At 59.7% G+C, this 16,547-nt stretch overlaps 1 protein-coding gene across 1 annotated transcript in view; it reads right to left on the bottom strand.

Moving 5' to 3' along the window:
- The window catches only part of ZBTB16 (zinc finger and BTB domain containing 16), a 54,044-nt gene that overhangs the window by 26,724 nt on the left and 10,773 nt on the right, over positions 1-16,547 (bottom strand). Inside the window, 1 exon segment of the mRNA XM_068418182.1 lies at positions 467-564. Within this exon segment, the coding sequence (XP_068274283.1) occupies positions 467-564 (98 nt within the window).

Raw genomic sequence — 16,547 nt, 5'->3', positions numbered from 1 at the left:
CTATTTAATTAAAGGGCCTGCAACATGTGAACCCGCTCGTTAGATTCATTAGGCACAGAGCTAATGAAACCGCAGTGGACGCCTGGACGCGAGGAACACGGCGCCGGGATGCTCACGCTACGAGCAGGGCTGGACAAGAAGCCACCCGGTACGCAGAGTTTGTTATTCCGAGCTGCTCAGCCCAGAAAATATTTCCCCAATTAAGGAACTGAAAACAAACTCCAAAAAAGAAAATTTACATAACTCACATTACTGGGGACTGGAGAACAAGTTTGCAACGTGCCGCCCTGGGCAGGGCACAGCCAGCTCCGCGCACAGCTCCTCGGGACGAGGCGCGTGAGCCAGGCGGCCGCGGCACCTCTGGGTGGGCACGGGGAGCATCCCCCCGACCTGCCCTGAGCACCCCCTGTCCCGTCCCACCCCGAGCACCCCCCGTCCCACCCCCAGCACCCCCCTCCCAACCCACCTGAGTGAGCCAGTAAGTGCATTCGCAGCCGCAAGCTGTCCAGGAACCGCTTCCCGCACAGTTCGCATCCGTAAGTCTTCATCCCGCTGTGCAGCTTCCTAGGGGAGAACAGAGAGGGGGGGTCAGTCCTGCTGCCCGCAGGGGAAGGGTCACCCAAAACCACCCGAAATCATGCCACCCCCACATCGCCCGAAATCGGTTCTGGTTGGAGAGGCCCTATAGGAAGGGCACGAGCAGCAGGTCCTGCGTGATGCCCCAGGACTGAGGAGTTTACCTTCTCCCCTTTAATGTTTGTTATCATTACTACAGTTGGATTCTTTTAATAAACCAAATAAAACCGAACTCTAGAGTTAACACAAAGTATGTGTTGGCAAAGTTCTTTCCAATAGTGCTCCAAAAACAAACACTAAAATATTGCAAGAGGCTGTTTGTACGCATCGCTAACCGAATCCCGATCTCCATCCGAATTCAGCGTGACACAGATCACCAGCCAGAGCCCAACCACGAGCTCGCAAACAGGAAACGTGCCACTCACCATTTCCTGGCACCACGAGGCACTAACCCAGCTACGCCCGGCGGCATTGCACAACTCCCGCGGCAGAGCCCCGTCGCCCATCCTGCGGCACGCCAAGGGGCTGGGCACCCCCGGGGAGCAGGGGGGGGCTCAGGTACCCCCCACGGCATCTCCTCCCTTTGCCATCGCGGGCAGCGGATGCTGGGCTTGGCCGCAGCGGCCAGACCCACGTCATCCCATCTCCGTGCCACGGGGATGGCGATGCTCCGTGTCGGGGTGGCAAAGGACCCGCAGCAGAGCGGAGCTCCCCATCGAGCGACATCACCGCGAGCAGCCAGCGCCTGGGCAGAGCTGGGCACTGCCCGAGCCCGCGGCAACCACCCGGCCACCCCCCGCCGCGGCGGAGCACCCTGGGGCTCAGCCCCCAGACACCCCCCGCAGCACCCGACGCGCCTGGCAGGGGGGCTCGTCGCCTTGTGTCACCGCGTCAGCTGGGGACAGAGGGATGCTCTGGCCAAGCAGCCCGGCCCCGCGCTCCACAGCGGCGCTGGTGAAAAGCCCCCCGGTCCCCCACGCCTCGGCTAACGCGAACCGCCCGCTCCGGCGGCACGGAGGGCTCGCGACAGCGGCACGTGCGCGGTTTCAAAATCAGATGCCGTAAACAGAGAAGTATTTGTGTGTGCTCGAGGAGCAGCGCAGCAAGCCGCTGCGCGCCGACCTCTGCTCGCGCCCACCATTTATCATCACTCCGCAACGCGACGAGCGTATTTTTATTGCCTTGTTGCCAAAGACAAAACAGAAACGGTCTTGTCCGGGGCTGGACGCCGAGCCCTCCTCCCTCTGCGGCTCCCGCGGGAGGGCTCGGCCCCGGCCAGGCTGCGCGGACCGCTCGCCCTCTGTGCACGGGGACACTCAGCTTTGCCTGAGCTTGATTTAACATTTCAGTTTACTGGTGTGAAGCTGAGCGCCAGCCGGAGCATCCCTCGTGGCTGCGGAGAGCCCGGAGCGGAGAGGAGAAGAGCAGGAGTTGGTTTCAACTCTCAACTTTGCTGTATAACATAATTATTAATCAGGCTTGTCCTGAATTCACTGTGTCATAGCGGAGGATTAAGAGTCATGCACGAATTCAGGCCAAGCAGGTTTACAATCCCAAGGATTTATCCGCCTCGCAAAAATAAACAGAACGCCAGCCTCCTGACAGGCTCCCGCTGCCAAGAAGTCAGCTACATGAGTGACAACCTTCTCATTTTGCATTTTTAATTAGGAACACGCCTGTCACACTTGCCCGGCTCGGGCCGAGCTCGCTTCTGCACTTAACGCCGGGTTTAAAGCACTGGGTCAGGAGAAGCGCAGCCTCCTCCGTGCCAGCGCTCGCCTCTCCGAGGCCAGCACGCCTTTCCAGCGAATTAAAGTGTAATCGGTTAATTAGTTCGAGCCAAACCTGGAATATTTTTTTTTTAAAGCGAGCCTCAAGAAACAGAGCAGAAACCAAAGGACAAGCTTCCTTTCTCCGCATCGCCCAAACTCATAGAAACAACAGCAAAACCCCCTTGCTCCCAGCACGGCTACACCGAGTTCTCGCCCTGTCACGGCGAGAGGGACGGCAGCACCCGGTGCCAGGCACCGTCTGAGAACGGGACACGGGGACAAGGCCCCCTCTGCCACCTTCCCCCTCTGCCACCTTCCCCAGCACGGAGCGGGGCAAACACGGGAGCACGGAGCCACGGACCCCGCCGGCGCCAGGGCTCCCTGGAAACCCGCACCTGCCATCCATCTCCCCACGTCCCGTAACCCCTCGTTGTTTTAACGCGCCGGGGTGCTCGCCGAGTAATTTATTTGCGATATCTCTATCAACAAATTTCAGCGGCAACAAAAGTTTTCCATTCGGCGCCCGCTTACAGGACGATCTTATCGCTCGCCATCTTGCACGCTCCCTTTCAACAAGGTCTTAAAGCGCTTTATCTGCTCGGTTTCCCGGTAGCGAAATATGATTGAAACGTTCTATTTCTGCTCGCCGGATTAAGGAGATGTTGCAAAACGGCACAGAAACCTGGCAGATGTAAGCAAGGTATTACAGCTGCTCAGGCTGTTAAGATCTGAGGGGAAAGATCAATACGAGCTTCTAAAGTTGTGCCTCTAGAAAGCGGCGGGGAGAAGTTCAGGACGTTAAAATACATCGCTTCTCGGCAACGCCGCCCAAAAAGAGCACAAAAGGATAAACTGCACTTTGCTATTTCAATCTGATGCTGAAATGACACTCCATGTACTCCCCGTCTCCTGCAAGGTCCCTACAAGCAACTCAGGCAAGAAGATGTTTGTGGGATGGAGAGCAGCGGCGATGGGGAACAGCCCCTTGCTTTACTAAAGACAGTTTTCCTCTGTAATTCCTGCTCGATGCCACGAAACCAGCCACAGCCTCCCCGCTGCGAGGTTCTGCTGGAGGATGCTCCGGCAGAGCTCTGCCAGGACGGCGAGGATGCTGGCGGTGGGGCACCCCGGGGTGGGAGCGACCCTCCGGGCGAGCCCCGGCGCGGAGGGTTGGCGAGGGGCTCTCCAGGTGGGACATAAACCGTGGGGTGATACCCCCTCCCCACCCGGCCGGCAAACAAAAGCCGGGCAGGAGGCTGGCCCCTCGCAAGCTGCCGGTAATTAAAAAGGCCTGTAAATGCCCCGCAAAAAGCACTTCAAAGGGACAGCGACTCCGGCGAGACCGCGCGGTGTAAAAATTATGAGTTTTCCCCACAGGGTGCTTTGTGTGAAAGGGCCGGGACCGGTGGCAAACGCCGCTGCCCGCTCCGGGGGGACACGGGGGCTCGGCGGAGCACCCCGGGGGCGCGGGGTACCCAAAGACCCCCACGAGTGGCGTGCCAGCGTAAGCAAGCTCCTGCTCTGCCCGCCTAACAGCTTGTGTAAAATGCCTTCTGCTGGTTTTATTTTGGGAGTTCCCACCACCCAGCCCCTCCACGGTCCCTTCTGGGGAGCGGGGAGCAGACCCTCCCTCCCCTCCGTGCCAAACACGACGCACGGCTTTCGGCCCTTTGGTTACTTTTAAGTGTATATTTTTCCCCTCAAACGGAGTGAACACAATGGTTAGGAAATTTGACAGAAAACTATTCCGAGCCATTTATTGCCTTAATGCGCACCTTTGTCCAACAGGCAGTTTTGACAGGAGCGATAAATTCCAAATTTATGTCAACAGAGCATATGTTGAACACCTCATTTCTGAGCTAAAGCGGCATGCTGCCCCATAAATCACCCTTCTGTTTGAAATGAAAGTAGATTACGGGCCCGTGTTATTGAGCAGTTAGAGCCATAGTCGTATAAATCAGAACTTTTAACTCCAGGCGATCCGTTCTGCAATTAACTAAAGGGCACTTTGTCATCTCCGGGCTGGGCGCAGCTTGGCAGGGCGGCCGGCGGCCGGGAGGGGCAAGACATCCCCCCGCTGCCAAGGGGAGGCTCCGGCGCGGCAGAGCTCTGCTCAGGACCTGTTGGAGCGGAGAACTCTGAGGCGAAGCCCGGGGCAGAGCACTTTGGGTGGGGATACACGGCTCTGGGTGGGATACGGGGCCACGCAGCCTGGCCTTGGGACATCGCACCAGGGGCCTTCGGGGGTTTGTGTGTCACTGCCCGCGTCCCTCCTGGTCCCGGTTTGGCAGACGGTTCAAACGCAGCGGGGGAATCGTGAGGCTGGCGTGACATGAGCAAAACCTCAGAGTCCTCACAAGTTAAAAGCGAGATGAAAGCACACACCAGTGCAGCACTAAGAGCCTCGCGCCGCCCTGAAAGCGAATGGTGCAGAGAGAAACCCGTCCTGGCAAACTCTGCAGCGGTTTCTCTTGCGCGTCCTGCTGCCCGTGCAACAGGTCGAGAGCCTCATCCCGACGCGCTTCACCCGGTCCTGCCGCGTGTCCCGGGCCCGCGGAGCCGGAGGATGCTGCGGCGGGGGCTGAGCCCCGCGGGCGAGGGGCAGGTTGCCGCCCGCCCGAGCAGCAGGGCTATAAAAAGCCTCAGACGCTAAGTATTTCCTTTCCTATAAAATATTCATTGCCGCGCGCGAGAGCCAGGGAGCAGAAACCTCCAGCGGTTCCAGCTCTGCGCCGCAGCAATAACAGGGTTTTATAGGAGCCCTCTGATTTTATTTGCTTGCCGGGCTGCAAGCGCGGTGCCCCGCCGGAGGGGCGGCTGCCAGCCGGTCCATCCCCGCCGCGGCACGCCCGATGCTCAGGCACCAAACACCGGCCGGGCAAACCGGGACCGCGGCAGCTTCGCAGCCCCAGCGCAACCGGGTTAATTAACTCCCCAAAAAACCCTCCCCGCCGCCGCCTGATCCCACCCGTGCCGCCCTGGCCCGGGTAAATCGATAGGGAAATCAATTCATCCCCTGATCTATTTTATCAAGACAGAGGCGGCGGTGCCACATCTCGTTTGCAGCGTGGGAAAGCCAAGGTCAGCGGGCAGCACGCCGCCCGCACAAACCACGCGGCACATCCTCCGGTGAGAGCGGTACATCCGCGCGGCGCAGAGGGCGACGCTCCCCCCGACCCCGTTATGTACGGCGCTCGGGGACACGGAGCTGGGGAGGCTCCTGCACAGCCACCGCTCTGCCCTCAGCTCCGAGCCCGGAGGATTAAAATAGCAGGAGAGCTATTGAGGGCAGGGGGAAGGGGGAAGGGAGCCGAGACCTTCCTTTCGGTTCAATGTGTTAAGAAGGAAAAAAACCCAAAACTCAAATGACCACTGCTGCTAAAAAAAATTAAATAAATCTTGGAGCTGGAAATAAAGATTTTACTGTTTCTGAAGGGTTTTTTTTTAAAAAAAAAGGGTGGGGAGGGGATAGCTGTCAATACAGAGCACTAAAACTCCCTGCCCGTACGATGTTTACCATGAGCTAATTCTTGAGCTGAAACCAGATGCTGTGCCGTGACATCACCGTACCACGATGCCAATGCCTCCCCTTTGCAAGAGAGCCGAGGACAGGATCCCTCCTGTTTTGCCTCACCTCAGGTAAACAACAACCAACAAACCCCAAAAGCAGACTTTAAATCCCTTTTTAGACCCTGCCCACGAACAAACGCTCATAAACGCTGCCACAGGACAGCCCCTCCCCGAATCTGCCGCCTGCCCGGGCACAGTGTGCGTGGCAGCATCTCCCCCCGGTTATTCCAGTGCCCCGGGTTCAGACCAGCGTTATTCGTTCCGTAATCACCATCACGTGGGATTTCCCGGGACGGAGCCTGATCCCCACCGCCGCTCCCTTCGTGCATCCCTGCCCGCCCGAGCGAGGGGGTCCGGGGGGCACAGGCTGGGTGGGGTGAGCGTGGATGGGAAGCCACCAGCTTGACCTACGATGGCAAAGCCGGCAGCGGGAAGCACCTCCCGTCCATCGCAGCCGGACCCCGTGGGCACAGACGCTGCCCCAGCTCCAGACCCGGGCAGATCTGCCTGCCTTGGCTTCCAGAGGGAGATTTGGGGAGCCAAGGGGCACCGAGGGGTTAACGCATCACGACGCACGCAGCCCCGCTTAGAATAACCAGCGCTAATTCGGTGTGCAAAACCATCACCCCCGTTCTCCGGGCAGCTGGTGACAGTGACGCGGGAGGTGAGGAGCGTTGGCTGCCCCGGGTGGCACCGCAGCCGCCCCGACAACCGGCCCAAGCGCGGGGCCGCCGGGCAGAGCTCCGGGGAATGGAACAATAATGCCAAATTGCGACACAAAAGCGAAGTGACCTTAGCGCCGAGCGCATCTGCCGCCGCAGCGCCGTGATTATCCACGTCCTGATTCCTAATTCAGAAATAATAAGCGGTTCATGGATGCCAAGTTTAAAAATGTATTCGTCATCTGGTTTCCTGAGCGTGCTGCTGCGGGAGCACCGGCCTCGGCCCCTCGCTCCTAACCCTAGGGGTGGCTGGGACACGGGGCAAGCGTTCAGCACGGTGCATCGATGCTTCCCTGGGCAGTGCTGGGATGGTCCAGGCAGCTCCCTGGGTAACAAGGACCCTGCAGCTCCTGGGGCCCCAAGGAGACGGCAAAAGTCCCCAGGGAGCCCGAAGCGGGGAGCCAGGGGATGCTAACGGGAGGCTGGAGCAAAGAACAACTTAAATAACGGTGAGGATTCTAGGGGAGGGAGATTTATTTTTAATTTCCACTCCCTTCAGTGACCCGGCCGCAGGGATGAGGCTGGACGCACGTCAGAGGCAGGGCAGTACCCAGAGGGATGAGCCCTGCGCTGAGCTCTCCTGCAGGGAGCGTGACCAGCCCCTGCTTCCCGCGCCAGCCCAGCTGGGACCCGCAGCCAGGAGCGGGCACAAAGCACCGGCAACACCGTCTGTCCGGCGAGCGGACAGATCCCGAGGAGTTTTATAAGGTGATCAAATATGCAGGAGATCCAACAAACTAATTTCAAGCGCACACCTGGGGTCCCCTGATAACGTCGGTTGTGCCTATACAGCGCGAGGATTAAAATTTCATAGAGTCATGATTTCATCAGTCGCTAAACTACAAAGGATTAATTAACAGCCAGGGACGAGCTCGTGGCTTGGAAATACAGTCTTAAGGAAAATATCTATCTCGGCTCTCCAGATGTCAGCACACAGACGAGCACAGCGCTTTGATGAAAACACTTTCTTATTATTAGCGACTCCAAAACATGGTGGGTTTGCGGCCAGAATTAAGGGTGCCCAACGCCAACCCGCAGCCGCCCGGCTCCGTGCGCAGCACACGCCCTCCTGGGGGGTGTTTTAGGCTCCCGGGACGTGACCGCCGGGCGCACGAGCAGGTCTCACGCCCGGGGATGGGCAGAGATGCCTCCCTCGCTCCGGGGATGGGAAGGGTCCCGAGTGCTCCCCAGCACGAGCGCGGCCGGGAGTCTCGCCGGTGCTGCTGTGCAAACCATCCGCCCGCACCTCACCGACTCCCGGAGAGCTTCCCAGAGCCTTCCCCTGCCAGCCGTGCCCGACAAGCTCGGGAAGGACGCGAGGGGACCGATCTGCCAGGGCCACGCTCAGAGCTATCGCAGTCCCCCCTTCACGCATGTATTTGCACATGCTGTAACACGGATGATGCCTCAGACGAAGGCAACTCGCTGCCAGGATCCCCTCCTGCACACCAGCCCTGCCCCTCTCACAGGAGCGGGGGCTGACGGAGGACACTGGCAAACCCCTGTCAGGCACCAGGGCCGAACCTCTCACACGCAGACGGTGGTGGCACGGCACAGGGGCGGCGGGGGCAGCTTCGGCGGCGCGGGCAGAGAGCGGCAGCGGGTCCCCCCGCCTCCCTCCTGGGGAAGATGGATTAGGGAGCTGTCAGCGAGGGACAGCCGCAGCAGCCGTGTTGCTGTAAAGGGGCAGTGGAAGTGTCTTTGATTAATGAAACCGTAATATGTGGCTGTTACGTGGCCCTTCCTTGGCAGGGAGAGATGCCCTCAGACAGGCGGAAAACACCACGCTCCGCGAGGATGCTCCAGAAAGCCTTCTCCAGCCACGGGCTGGGCTCCTCCTGCCCTGCACCAGCACTGCTGCCTTCGCCTGGCTCTGCGCCGCTTCCTCAGGAGTTCCCGGGGCTGACAAAGAACTAATTATTTCCAATTAGAAGCCGGGAGATGAACATTATGCACCTTGTCAAGGCAGTAAATTAACGTATCTGAACTGCACTGGGCTTTGGTGAGAGCCCAGAGTGCCCAGGGCGAGGACGTGGCAGCAAGAGGAGGCACTCGGAGGTGCAGCAGCCCAGGAGCGGCGAGCCGGGCGTGCCAAGCCCCGGCGTGGCTGGGTTTTCGTCGGGTACCGGCATCGATACGTCCAGCCGACGACTGGCAACTTGCTCCTCGATTTCTTCGCTGCCTGCATCAGTTCAAACGCCGGTGCACGGACAGGAAGAGCGCTGCCTTCAGCGTCATTAGCTCTGCTCGGCCGACAACGTGTTTTGCTGAGAAATAAATAAATACCTCCGGGGCGAGCCAAGTTATGAGCGGGACGCCAGCCCTGACGGCACGCTCCGCTCCCCCGGCCCCGGCCAAAAGTACGCGCTGTCCCGGACCGAGGAGCCCGGGCGGTGCTGAGCTGTCCTGGAGCTCCGGGACATCTCCAAGGAGCCTTGCACGCGATTAATTAATTTATGAGCGGCCTCGCCCCCCTCCCCAACGTGCACAACAGGTTCCATGCAAATTCGGGAGCTTTTAAATTATACCGTTAATGAAAGCAAATAAAGGCAGTTAAAAGGCAATTTGCTCAATTGGTGTTAATATTTAAGCACAGCATGTGTAAAAACAAGATCACGGAATTCGGGTTTTCCACAAGAAAACTTTTGGTCCCGACCTCCCGGTGGCAAGGACGGAGCGGACCTGGCGTGCGCTGCGCACGGGGTCGGGTGGCAGAGCCCCTGGGCAGCGGGCAGCGAGGGGTTTTGTTAAGGAGCCGTCCCACGTTGGCCCCAGCAGCTCCCCAACAGCCGGTGAGCCTGGCCATCCCTCCTCTGCCGAGGGGGGCAGCTGCAACCCACCAAAGTCCCCCGGGATGCCAGAAGCGGGGAGGCTTCCCGGGGTCTTCCAGTGCACCTACAACATGTCCCTGGCTCGTTCACACGTGGTTCAACGAGGTGCCAACACCTAAACGTGTTGGGAACGCGGTGGTCGCAAGGAGGAAACCGCTGGGCAGCCCGAGGTACCACGGGATGCCCGAGCTCAGCAGCCCCGCCAAGCACGCTCCGGGCTATCGCCTCCCACGCAGGGATGCGGTGCGGTGCCCGGGGGGGCCGTAACGGGAACAAACTCCTAAACACAAACAGTAACAGTGACCTGGCATCACAACAACGCAGGCAAGACCAGCCATCTCCGTTTCCCCTCGTCACACAGGGAGCTGCCCGGCCGGTGCAGAGTTTTACATTACGCAACACAAAGGCAGGGACACAGCTACGAAACGCCGCTGCTCCCCCGGCTCCTCCGGCGCGGCTACGGCCAGCGGCGCCGCGGCTAGCGCTTGCCCCTCGGTGCAGCCCGGCTCCTGGCAATGCCCCGCTTGGCGGGTTACGACGCCGTCGCATAAATTCGCTTTCAAAACAGGAGCCGCCGGTGAATGAGCCCGCGGTTTCTAATGGTTGGCAATATTTTGTACACTCTGCTGCTCCCTCTGTACCCCTTTGTCGGGGCCGAGGTCTGCAGGCTAAAGCGGGTACCAAAAGACCATCTGTAGCTCCCGTCTTTACAGAGAAGTTTAAATAGGGGGATGAATGAGCACAGGAATTAATGAATGATAAAGCCGTATGGTCTCAGTCAGCCTCCGACGCCTGCATGTGGTATTCAAACCCTCCCAGCCTTCTGCCACAAAGAGAGGTTTCTAAGCTACAAAAAAAAAGGGGAGGGGGGCGGTGGTGTGCGTGCAGGTTTTTAACAACAAACCCAGCGACTCGCCTCCAAGTTCCCACCAGGTTTCCCCGCGCCGGTCTGGGGAAGGGCACGTGTAATTCAGAGGAACGGGGCTTTTCCCCAGAGCTGGCCACAAACCCCCTTGGACAGGAAGGGAAGCCCAGGAGAGCGGCTCCGGGGCTGGTCAGCGCCAACGGGCTGGTGGCACAGCGGGGCAGGGCTCCCCGGGTACCCCAGCGAGGGCAGGCAGGTTTCGGACAAGCCGCCCAGACTGACCGTGCCACCTTCCACCTCACCAGCCTTCGCTGCATCCCCCAGCCCTGTCCCTTTGGTACAGATCCAACGTGCCCGGTAACAGCTGACAAACCCCGAACGGCACCAGCTCGCTCCTGCCACCGGAGAGACGATGCTGCGGCTCACGGTGCCGTCAGCCAGAGATTAACGGGTGAGGAAGAGCAGGACACGGATGGAATCGCCATCCCTGCAACGCTAACGAGGTGAACCCAGCACCAAACACACGAAACCTTTTCACCTCCTCTTTGAGAATCAGGGGCTCCCGAGGAATATTGTTTCTCTCCAGAATAACCCACAAGAGGAACGCAGAAGCGAAGGAATACCGGGACGCTACTTGTATTTTAAGAGCCGTCATGTGTAAAGCATTAGCATTTTTGAAATTGCATTCTCGAGTTAATTAAATGGACAATCTTTTATACATAAAAAGTGAAAGCAAACAATTAAAAGCTAGGCGAAGGGAAGGAGCCTCTCCGGAGCTGGGTGCTCCCTCCTCCCGAGCCCAGCACCCCAAGGGACCGGCTGCCCCGGCGTGCTGGGACGGCACCGGGAGCCAGCCCGCGCCGCGCCGAACTGCACCGACGGGGCCCAGCATCGCCAAACCCCACGCTCGGCGATGCGCCGAGCCAGCCCGCGGGTCCCTTGTCCCCCTCCTGCAGTGCCCACGAAACCAGAGCGCTCAATTCACGGATTTCCTACGTGCAGGGACGGTTACTGGCTGGCGACGGTGTGAAAACCCGCAGCGGTTATCTCTGCTGCAGTCAAAGGCCGACCTTCGGTTTTAGGCAGGAGGTAAAGTTCACTATCGATCGGACCCACCGTAATCTGTTTATAATTACTATTATCTCTGAGTTAATCTTGCGAGAGGTCAACAGTTTTACAAAAATCTTGCAAGCCGTGTCCTTTACCTCCCAACTTCATATCTGGGTCACAAGGTCAATTACTGCCGCTCGCTAACTGGAGACGTCAGGAAAAATGCACGCTGCCGTCCCGGAGCCCCGCCGGTACGGGGGGACACGGGCAGGCACCCGCCCTCGGCGCCGGCAAAACACCCAGCTCCTGCAGCCTCTGGGCTCCTAAGGCAAGGGGAAGAGTTTCCTCAGTGGCCACGGGGCTAGTCCCGGTCCATAAGCTGACCCGGGCTGTGCCGCTCACGGGGTGGGAGCCTTGGCTGCTGAGGGGCTGGGGCACCCCCGGCGCATCGGGATGCAGCCGACGGGTCCTTGGCGCCGCGCTGGCGACTGCCTGGCACAGGGCTCCGAAGGCACTGACCTCCCCCTGCAAAGCACCATGTCTTTATGCAGCCACCTCCCCTCCTGGGTGCCTGAAAGGAGCATTTAAACCCCTGGGCTCTGCTCCCACACCTGCTCCGGGGAGGTGACAAATGGGAGCGGAGCAGAAACCCGCAGCGGGCCGGGAGAAGCCCCGAAGATGGATGAAGACGCGAGCCCATCGCTCATCCTGCCAGCCTCTCCTTGCTCCCTACCATCAAACATCATCACTTGCATTATTCTACCCCCCGCGACGGGATGCTGCCGGGCAGCCTCGGGCACCGCCGCCGCGCAACACCCCGCGTGGGGAGCAGAAGCAGCAGGAGCCGTCGCACCCCGGCCCGCGAGAGCCGGCTGGGTTCAGGAGGCGGCGAGCCCGCGGCAGCCCGGGCGCGGAGCATCGCTCAGCTGCTCTGCAGGCAGGTGTCATAAACAAGCAGGCACATGGCAAACATATCGATTTCCCGGAGCTTATCGCGCAGCAACCGGCGCTCAGTTACCAGGCTACTTTAATATGTGATTTACTGCGAGGAGGGAGAGCGGGGCTGGGGGCGGCTCAAACGCTCACTGTGGGATGGCCGGGGAGGCTGGAGGTGCGCGGGAGGCAGGTACGGCATCTCTCCCTCTAGCTGTCCTTAGTATTTTCCAACTATTAAAAAAACCCCCTTGCTTCTGAGACTGAGTGTTTACACAGATGCTATTAATCTTCTGCAATTGTTTACACTATGGAAATATGGTCTCAGCTGCCCGGGCTCTCCATCTCCTTAATTTAAATTCAGATGCTTAATTTCTGTCAAAACAGAGCCCACCCAAACTACCTCCATCCACTTCTGGTGGCCAACCTGCCCTCCCATCCGAGAGGCGCCCGGCAGAGGGAAGCCAGCCAGGAGCCTGGGGGAGAGGCTGCCTGTGGAAGACTTTTCTCCTCCAGCCTACCTGGGACAAGCCCTGAAAGCACAGACCGAAGCCAGCCTGTTTTATACGCCCAGCCTGAGATAACACTCTCTGCACCTGGGGACCAGCAAAACCCACGGAGGCAGAGGGGATGCTTGCCCCGGTTCAGCCCCCAACCCCAATGCCAAAGCAGGAGGCGATCGCCCTCCCGGAGCCCCTGCAGCACCCAAACCATTGATCAACAAAAACCAAGTCACCACCCATCAGGTGACAGAAATACACCCATTTCCACAGGGATTTCACCAGCAAAGCCACGTTCCCAGCCCACCAGCGGACTTTTGGTGTGGGGAAGCAGCCGCCCTCTGCCTCCGGCACGTCCCACGTGTAAGGGCGCTTTGCAGGTGAGACGCTCACGGGAGGTTTGCATTTTGGGAGCACAAAATTGTAAAAGTCCTCTTCATACAGTGCCTCTCCGTAGATCTTTTGGAATTTACAAGATAAATACTGGTAATTTGATTGTTATCTTCTTCAAACCCAATTCTAAGGCAATTCTGTGTAAAGGACACTAATTATAGCCCGCGGGGAAAGAGAAGGTAACCCATCAGTGAGAGCACACTCGAAACGTTTAAAGGGGTATGGGACGCTGAGAAGCAAAATAGATTTCAAACCTGCTCTTGCAACAACAATAATTTGTTGGGGGAAAATTATTCTCTGTACCGTTCCCACTCCCTGGCACGTGCTTTTGGCGGTCAGCTCAGAGCTGCGCCGGGAATAACGGCAGCCAGGTTTGGGTCCGGTTTGCTGGCGCTCTGGTTCTCTGCAGAGCTCCCAAAGGCTGCCCAGCCTGCGTTCTGGGGAGGGAGGAGAGGTGCTGTGACCAAACCAGGGGGAGGCTGGCACTAACATCCATCGCCACCGTCCCTCCGAAGACGACACGATGATTTCTTTTAAGGCGGTGACACCGGCAGCTAACTCATGTCTGACCCCGCCAGCACGTACGAGAGGTGACCAAAGGTAATTGAAAACACAAGCCCTGCGGAGCGGAGCAGAAGAGCTGCCTCAGCACCGACCCTCCTCGCAACAGGTAAGAGCGATGGCACCCAGAGGACGACCGGGGTGCTCGGTACATCAGCGCTGGGCTGAGGCTGCACGTCAGGGACGGCCGGGTGGCCCGGGGGCACGCGCAGGAGCAGAGCCACGGCCCCGGGAGGCACCGCTGCCGTGCGCCCAGCCCGACCCTGGCACCGTGTCCCGCAGCACAGACTCCACGCAACGTTGCAGCAAGAAGGGGAAAACCCAGCCCGCTACAGCAGCTTTAAAACCAGCCCTTTCATCCAACATCACGTACACAAACATTTCCTATTACCCCGCTTCCATGATTCAGCAATTCAAGTCCTGGTAATAAAAAGTGTGGGAATCCACACACTTGTACGAAAGAATGGCAAATTCATGCCTTCAATGACTGCTGAGAGCTGTGCTATTGAGAAAAGACATTTTCCCTTTCTCGCATCGAAGGAAAAATACAGTTATTTAAAAATGGCACAAGAATCAGCTCATTAGTTAATAACAGTGACAAAAATCCCACCACGGGAAAAGCGAGCGGCTGCACACCGACACACGAATTAAGCCCGTGTATGCAAAGAAGGAGAAACCCCCACACCCGATACGTGCCCAGCCCCTAACTGTAAATTAGCTGGGAGAGAGGAGGGACGGTGTCTGAACACACACGAGGCCCTGCAGCAGCCCCCGCCATCGCCATGTCCCGACAGAGCAAACCTGGCGCGCTTTCAGCCCGGCCACGGTCCCCCAGCCAGCACACACCCACGTGCAGAGTGGTCCCCTGCTGAGACCCCCTGGGACCGGGGCACTGGGGGGGTCCCCAGCATCATGTGGGGACCAAGGGTCAGCACCATGGGGGGACCTGGGCATCGCAGGGGGATGCAGGGCATCACGGGGGGATGCAGGGCATCACAGGCGGACCTGGGCATCACGGGGGGATGCAGGGCGTCATGGGGGGGATGCAGGGCATCACATGGACCAGGGACATCCTGGGGGGGACCAGGGCCAGGCTCGGAGCTGCAGCTGGCCCGGGACCCGCCTGGGCTGGGGGACACCTCGCTGCCTGGCTGCTCTTTGTCTGCTCGCCGCTGCCCGGGCTCTCGCGCTGCCGCCGCTGTCATTTCTCTCGCCCTCTGCTTACTTGGGCGGAAAACACGGTTTCCGCGTGAGCCACCGCAGCACAAAGAGCCCGCACAGCGATGCACCACCTTTTTGGACGGGTAGAAAATCGTTACCCCGCACCCAAGGCCAAAGAGACTCGATCCCACGGAGCGCATTTGACTGAGAACACCCACGAGAGCAGCGGCGGTGCTGGGGACCGGTGGCCCGGCACATCCAGCCCGGCCCTACAAACACAGCGCAGCGTGGTTTGCTCTTAGGGCGAGCAGGAAGAAAGTCCCCATCGCTCGCTCTAGGTCAGCGATCCTTATCGGCCCCCACCGCCTGCAGCTGCGGGCGGCACCCAGCGCCCAAGGGGGAGGAGAGGAGAGCCAGCGGCGCTCGCCGCCCGGCCCACGGTGCCCGCCCGTTGCGGGGCAGCGAGAAAAGCACCAGTACCCGCAGCTGCACCACACAGCATCATGCCCGGTGCCGCCTGACGGCCCCTCTCCGACACACGGATCGCCGCGCACGGCCGCTTCGCTCACTTAGCAACGAAGGTGCTAATTAGGGAGCTGCTGCCCACCTCCAGCTGGAGGAGGATGCGGCGCAGCTGCCCACGCCGGCAGCGGCCAAGCCCTCGGTGCCTGCCCGGCAGAGCAGACCCCGCCACGCACCACCTGTGCTACGGGATCAGGAGAGGGAAAGCATCCCGAGTGCCATCCTCGGGAGATGCCCATATCTGCTCCTCCGTGGGGCACCGCCGCTCAGCCCCCCGTCACCAGGGCCCCCTCTTTTGCCATCTCCTTCCCATCCTCTGCATGGGCGCGGCTGGACGAGCCCCTCTCCCGGCGGTGAGGTCCGACATGAGCTCTCCTCCCGGCGCGGGTTTACAGCCACCCCGATGTGCCAGAGCAGCACTGTCAGCCGGTGTCCCCAGGCTCACGCAGAGCGATGCCCGCGTCGGTGGCACGCGACCCACCAGAGCCCCCCTCTCCCCTGTCCATGTGCCGGCTGCTCTCCGGGGCAGCCTGCAGCAGCTCCCACACCGCTAAATAATGCATTGGCCAGCCCTAATTAACGCACGGAACGGATGATATACATTTCTGGGCTGCTTTCAGTTACATTTGGTCGGACGCTGAGGGAAGAGCCGCCTCCAGCTAGAGCGTCAGATAAGCCAGGAATCAATACCAGCGCCTGCCTCTGCATCCCGAGACCCCGGCGCCCTGCCCCAGCTCCCGCGGGCAGCCCCGGCGCTGCCCCGCTCTCGGGCACCTCTAACTCTGCACCCCGTGGGCTGGGAGCCGCCGGGGTCCTGGTTCCCACAGCCCCTGCCCTACACACGATCAGCCCTCAGAAATGCAAAGCCCAAAACCCCGCAAAAACACCCAGCAAAACGCTGCCCTTCAGCCAGTGTGGCCACAGAGCACGAGGCGGGGGGAAGGCACGGCAAAGCCAGGGCGGCGTTTCCCCATCCTTCCCCAGCTCTGGGGAGGAGACAGGGACCTGGGAAGCAAAAACAACAACTCCTTCACGCTTTTTTCCATGGGAAAGCTTTTCACCAAGTCTACATTTCCCGGAAAAAGATTCCT

Source organism: Nyctibius grandis, chromosome 25 (assembly GCF_013368605.1).
Source record: "Nyctibius grandis isolate bNycGra1 chromosome 25, bNycGra1.pri, whole genome shotgun sequence".
In the NCBI taxonomy this organism is placed as follows: Eukaryota; Metazoa; Chordata; class Aves; order Nyctibiiformes; family Nyctibiidae; genus Nyctibius; species Nyctibius grandis.
The sequence above is the reverse complement of the archived record's forward strand: the minus strand, read 5'-3'. Positions and strand labels throughout refer to the sequence as shown.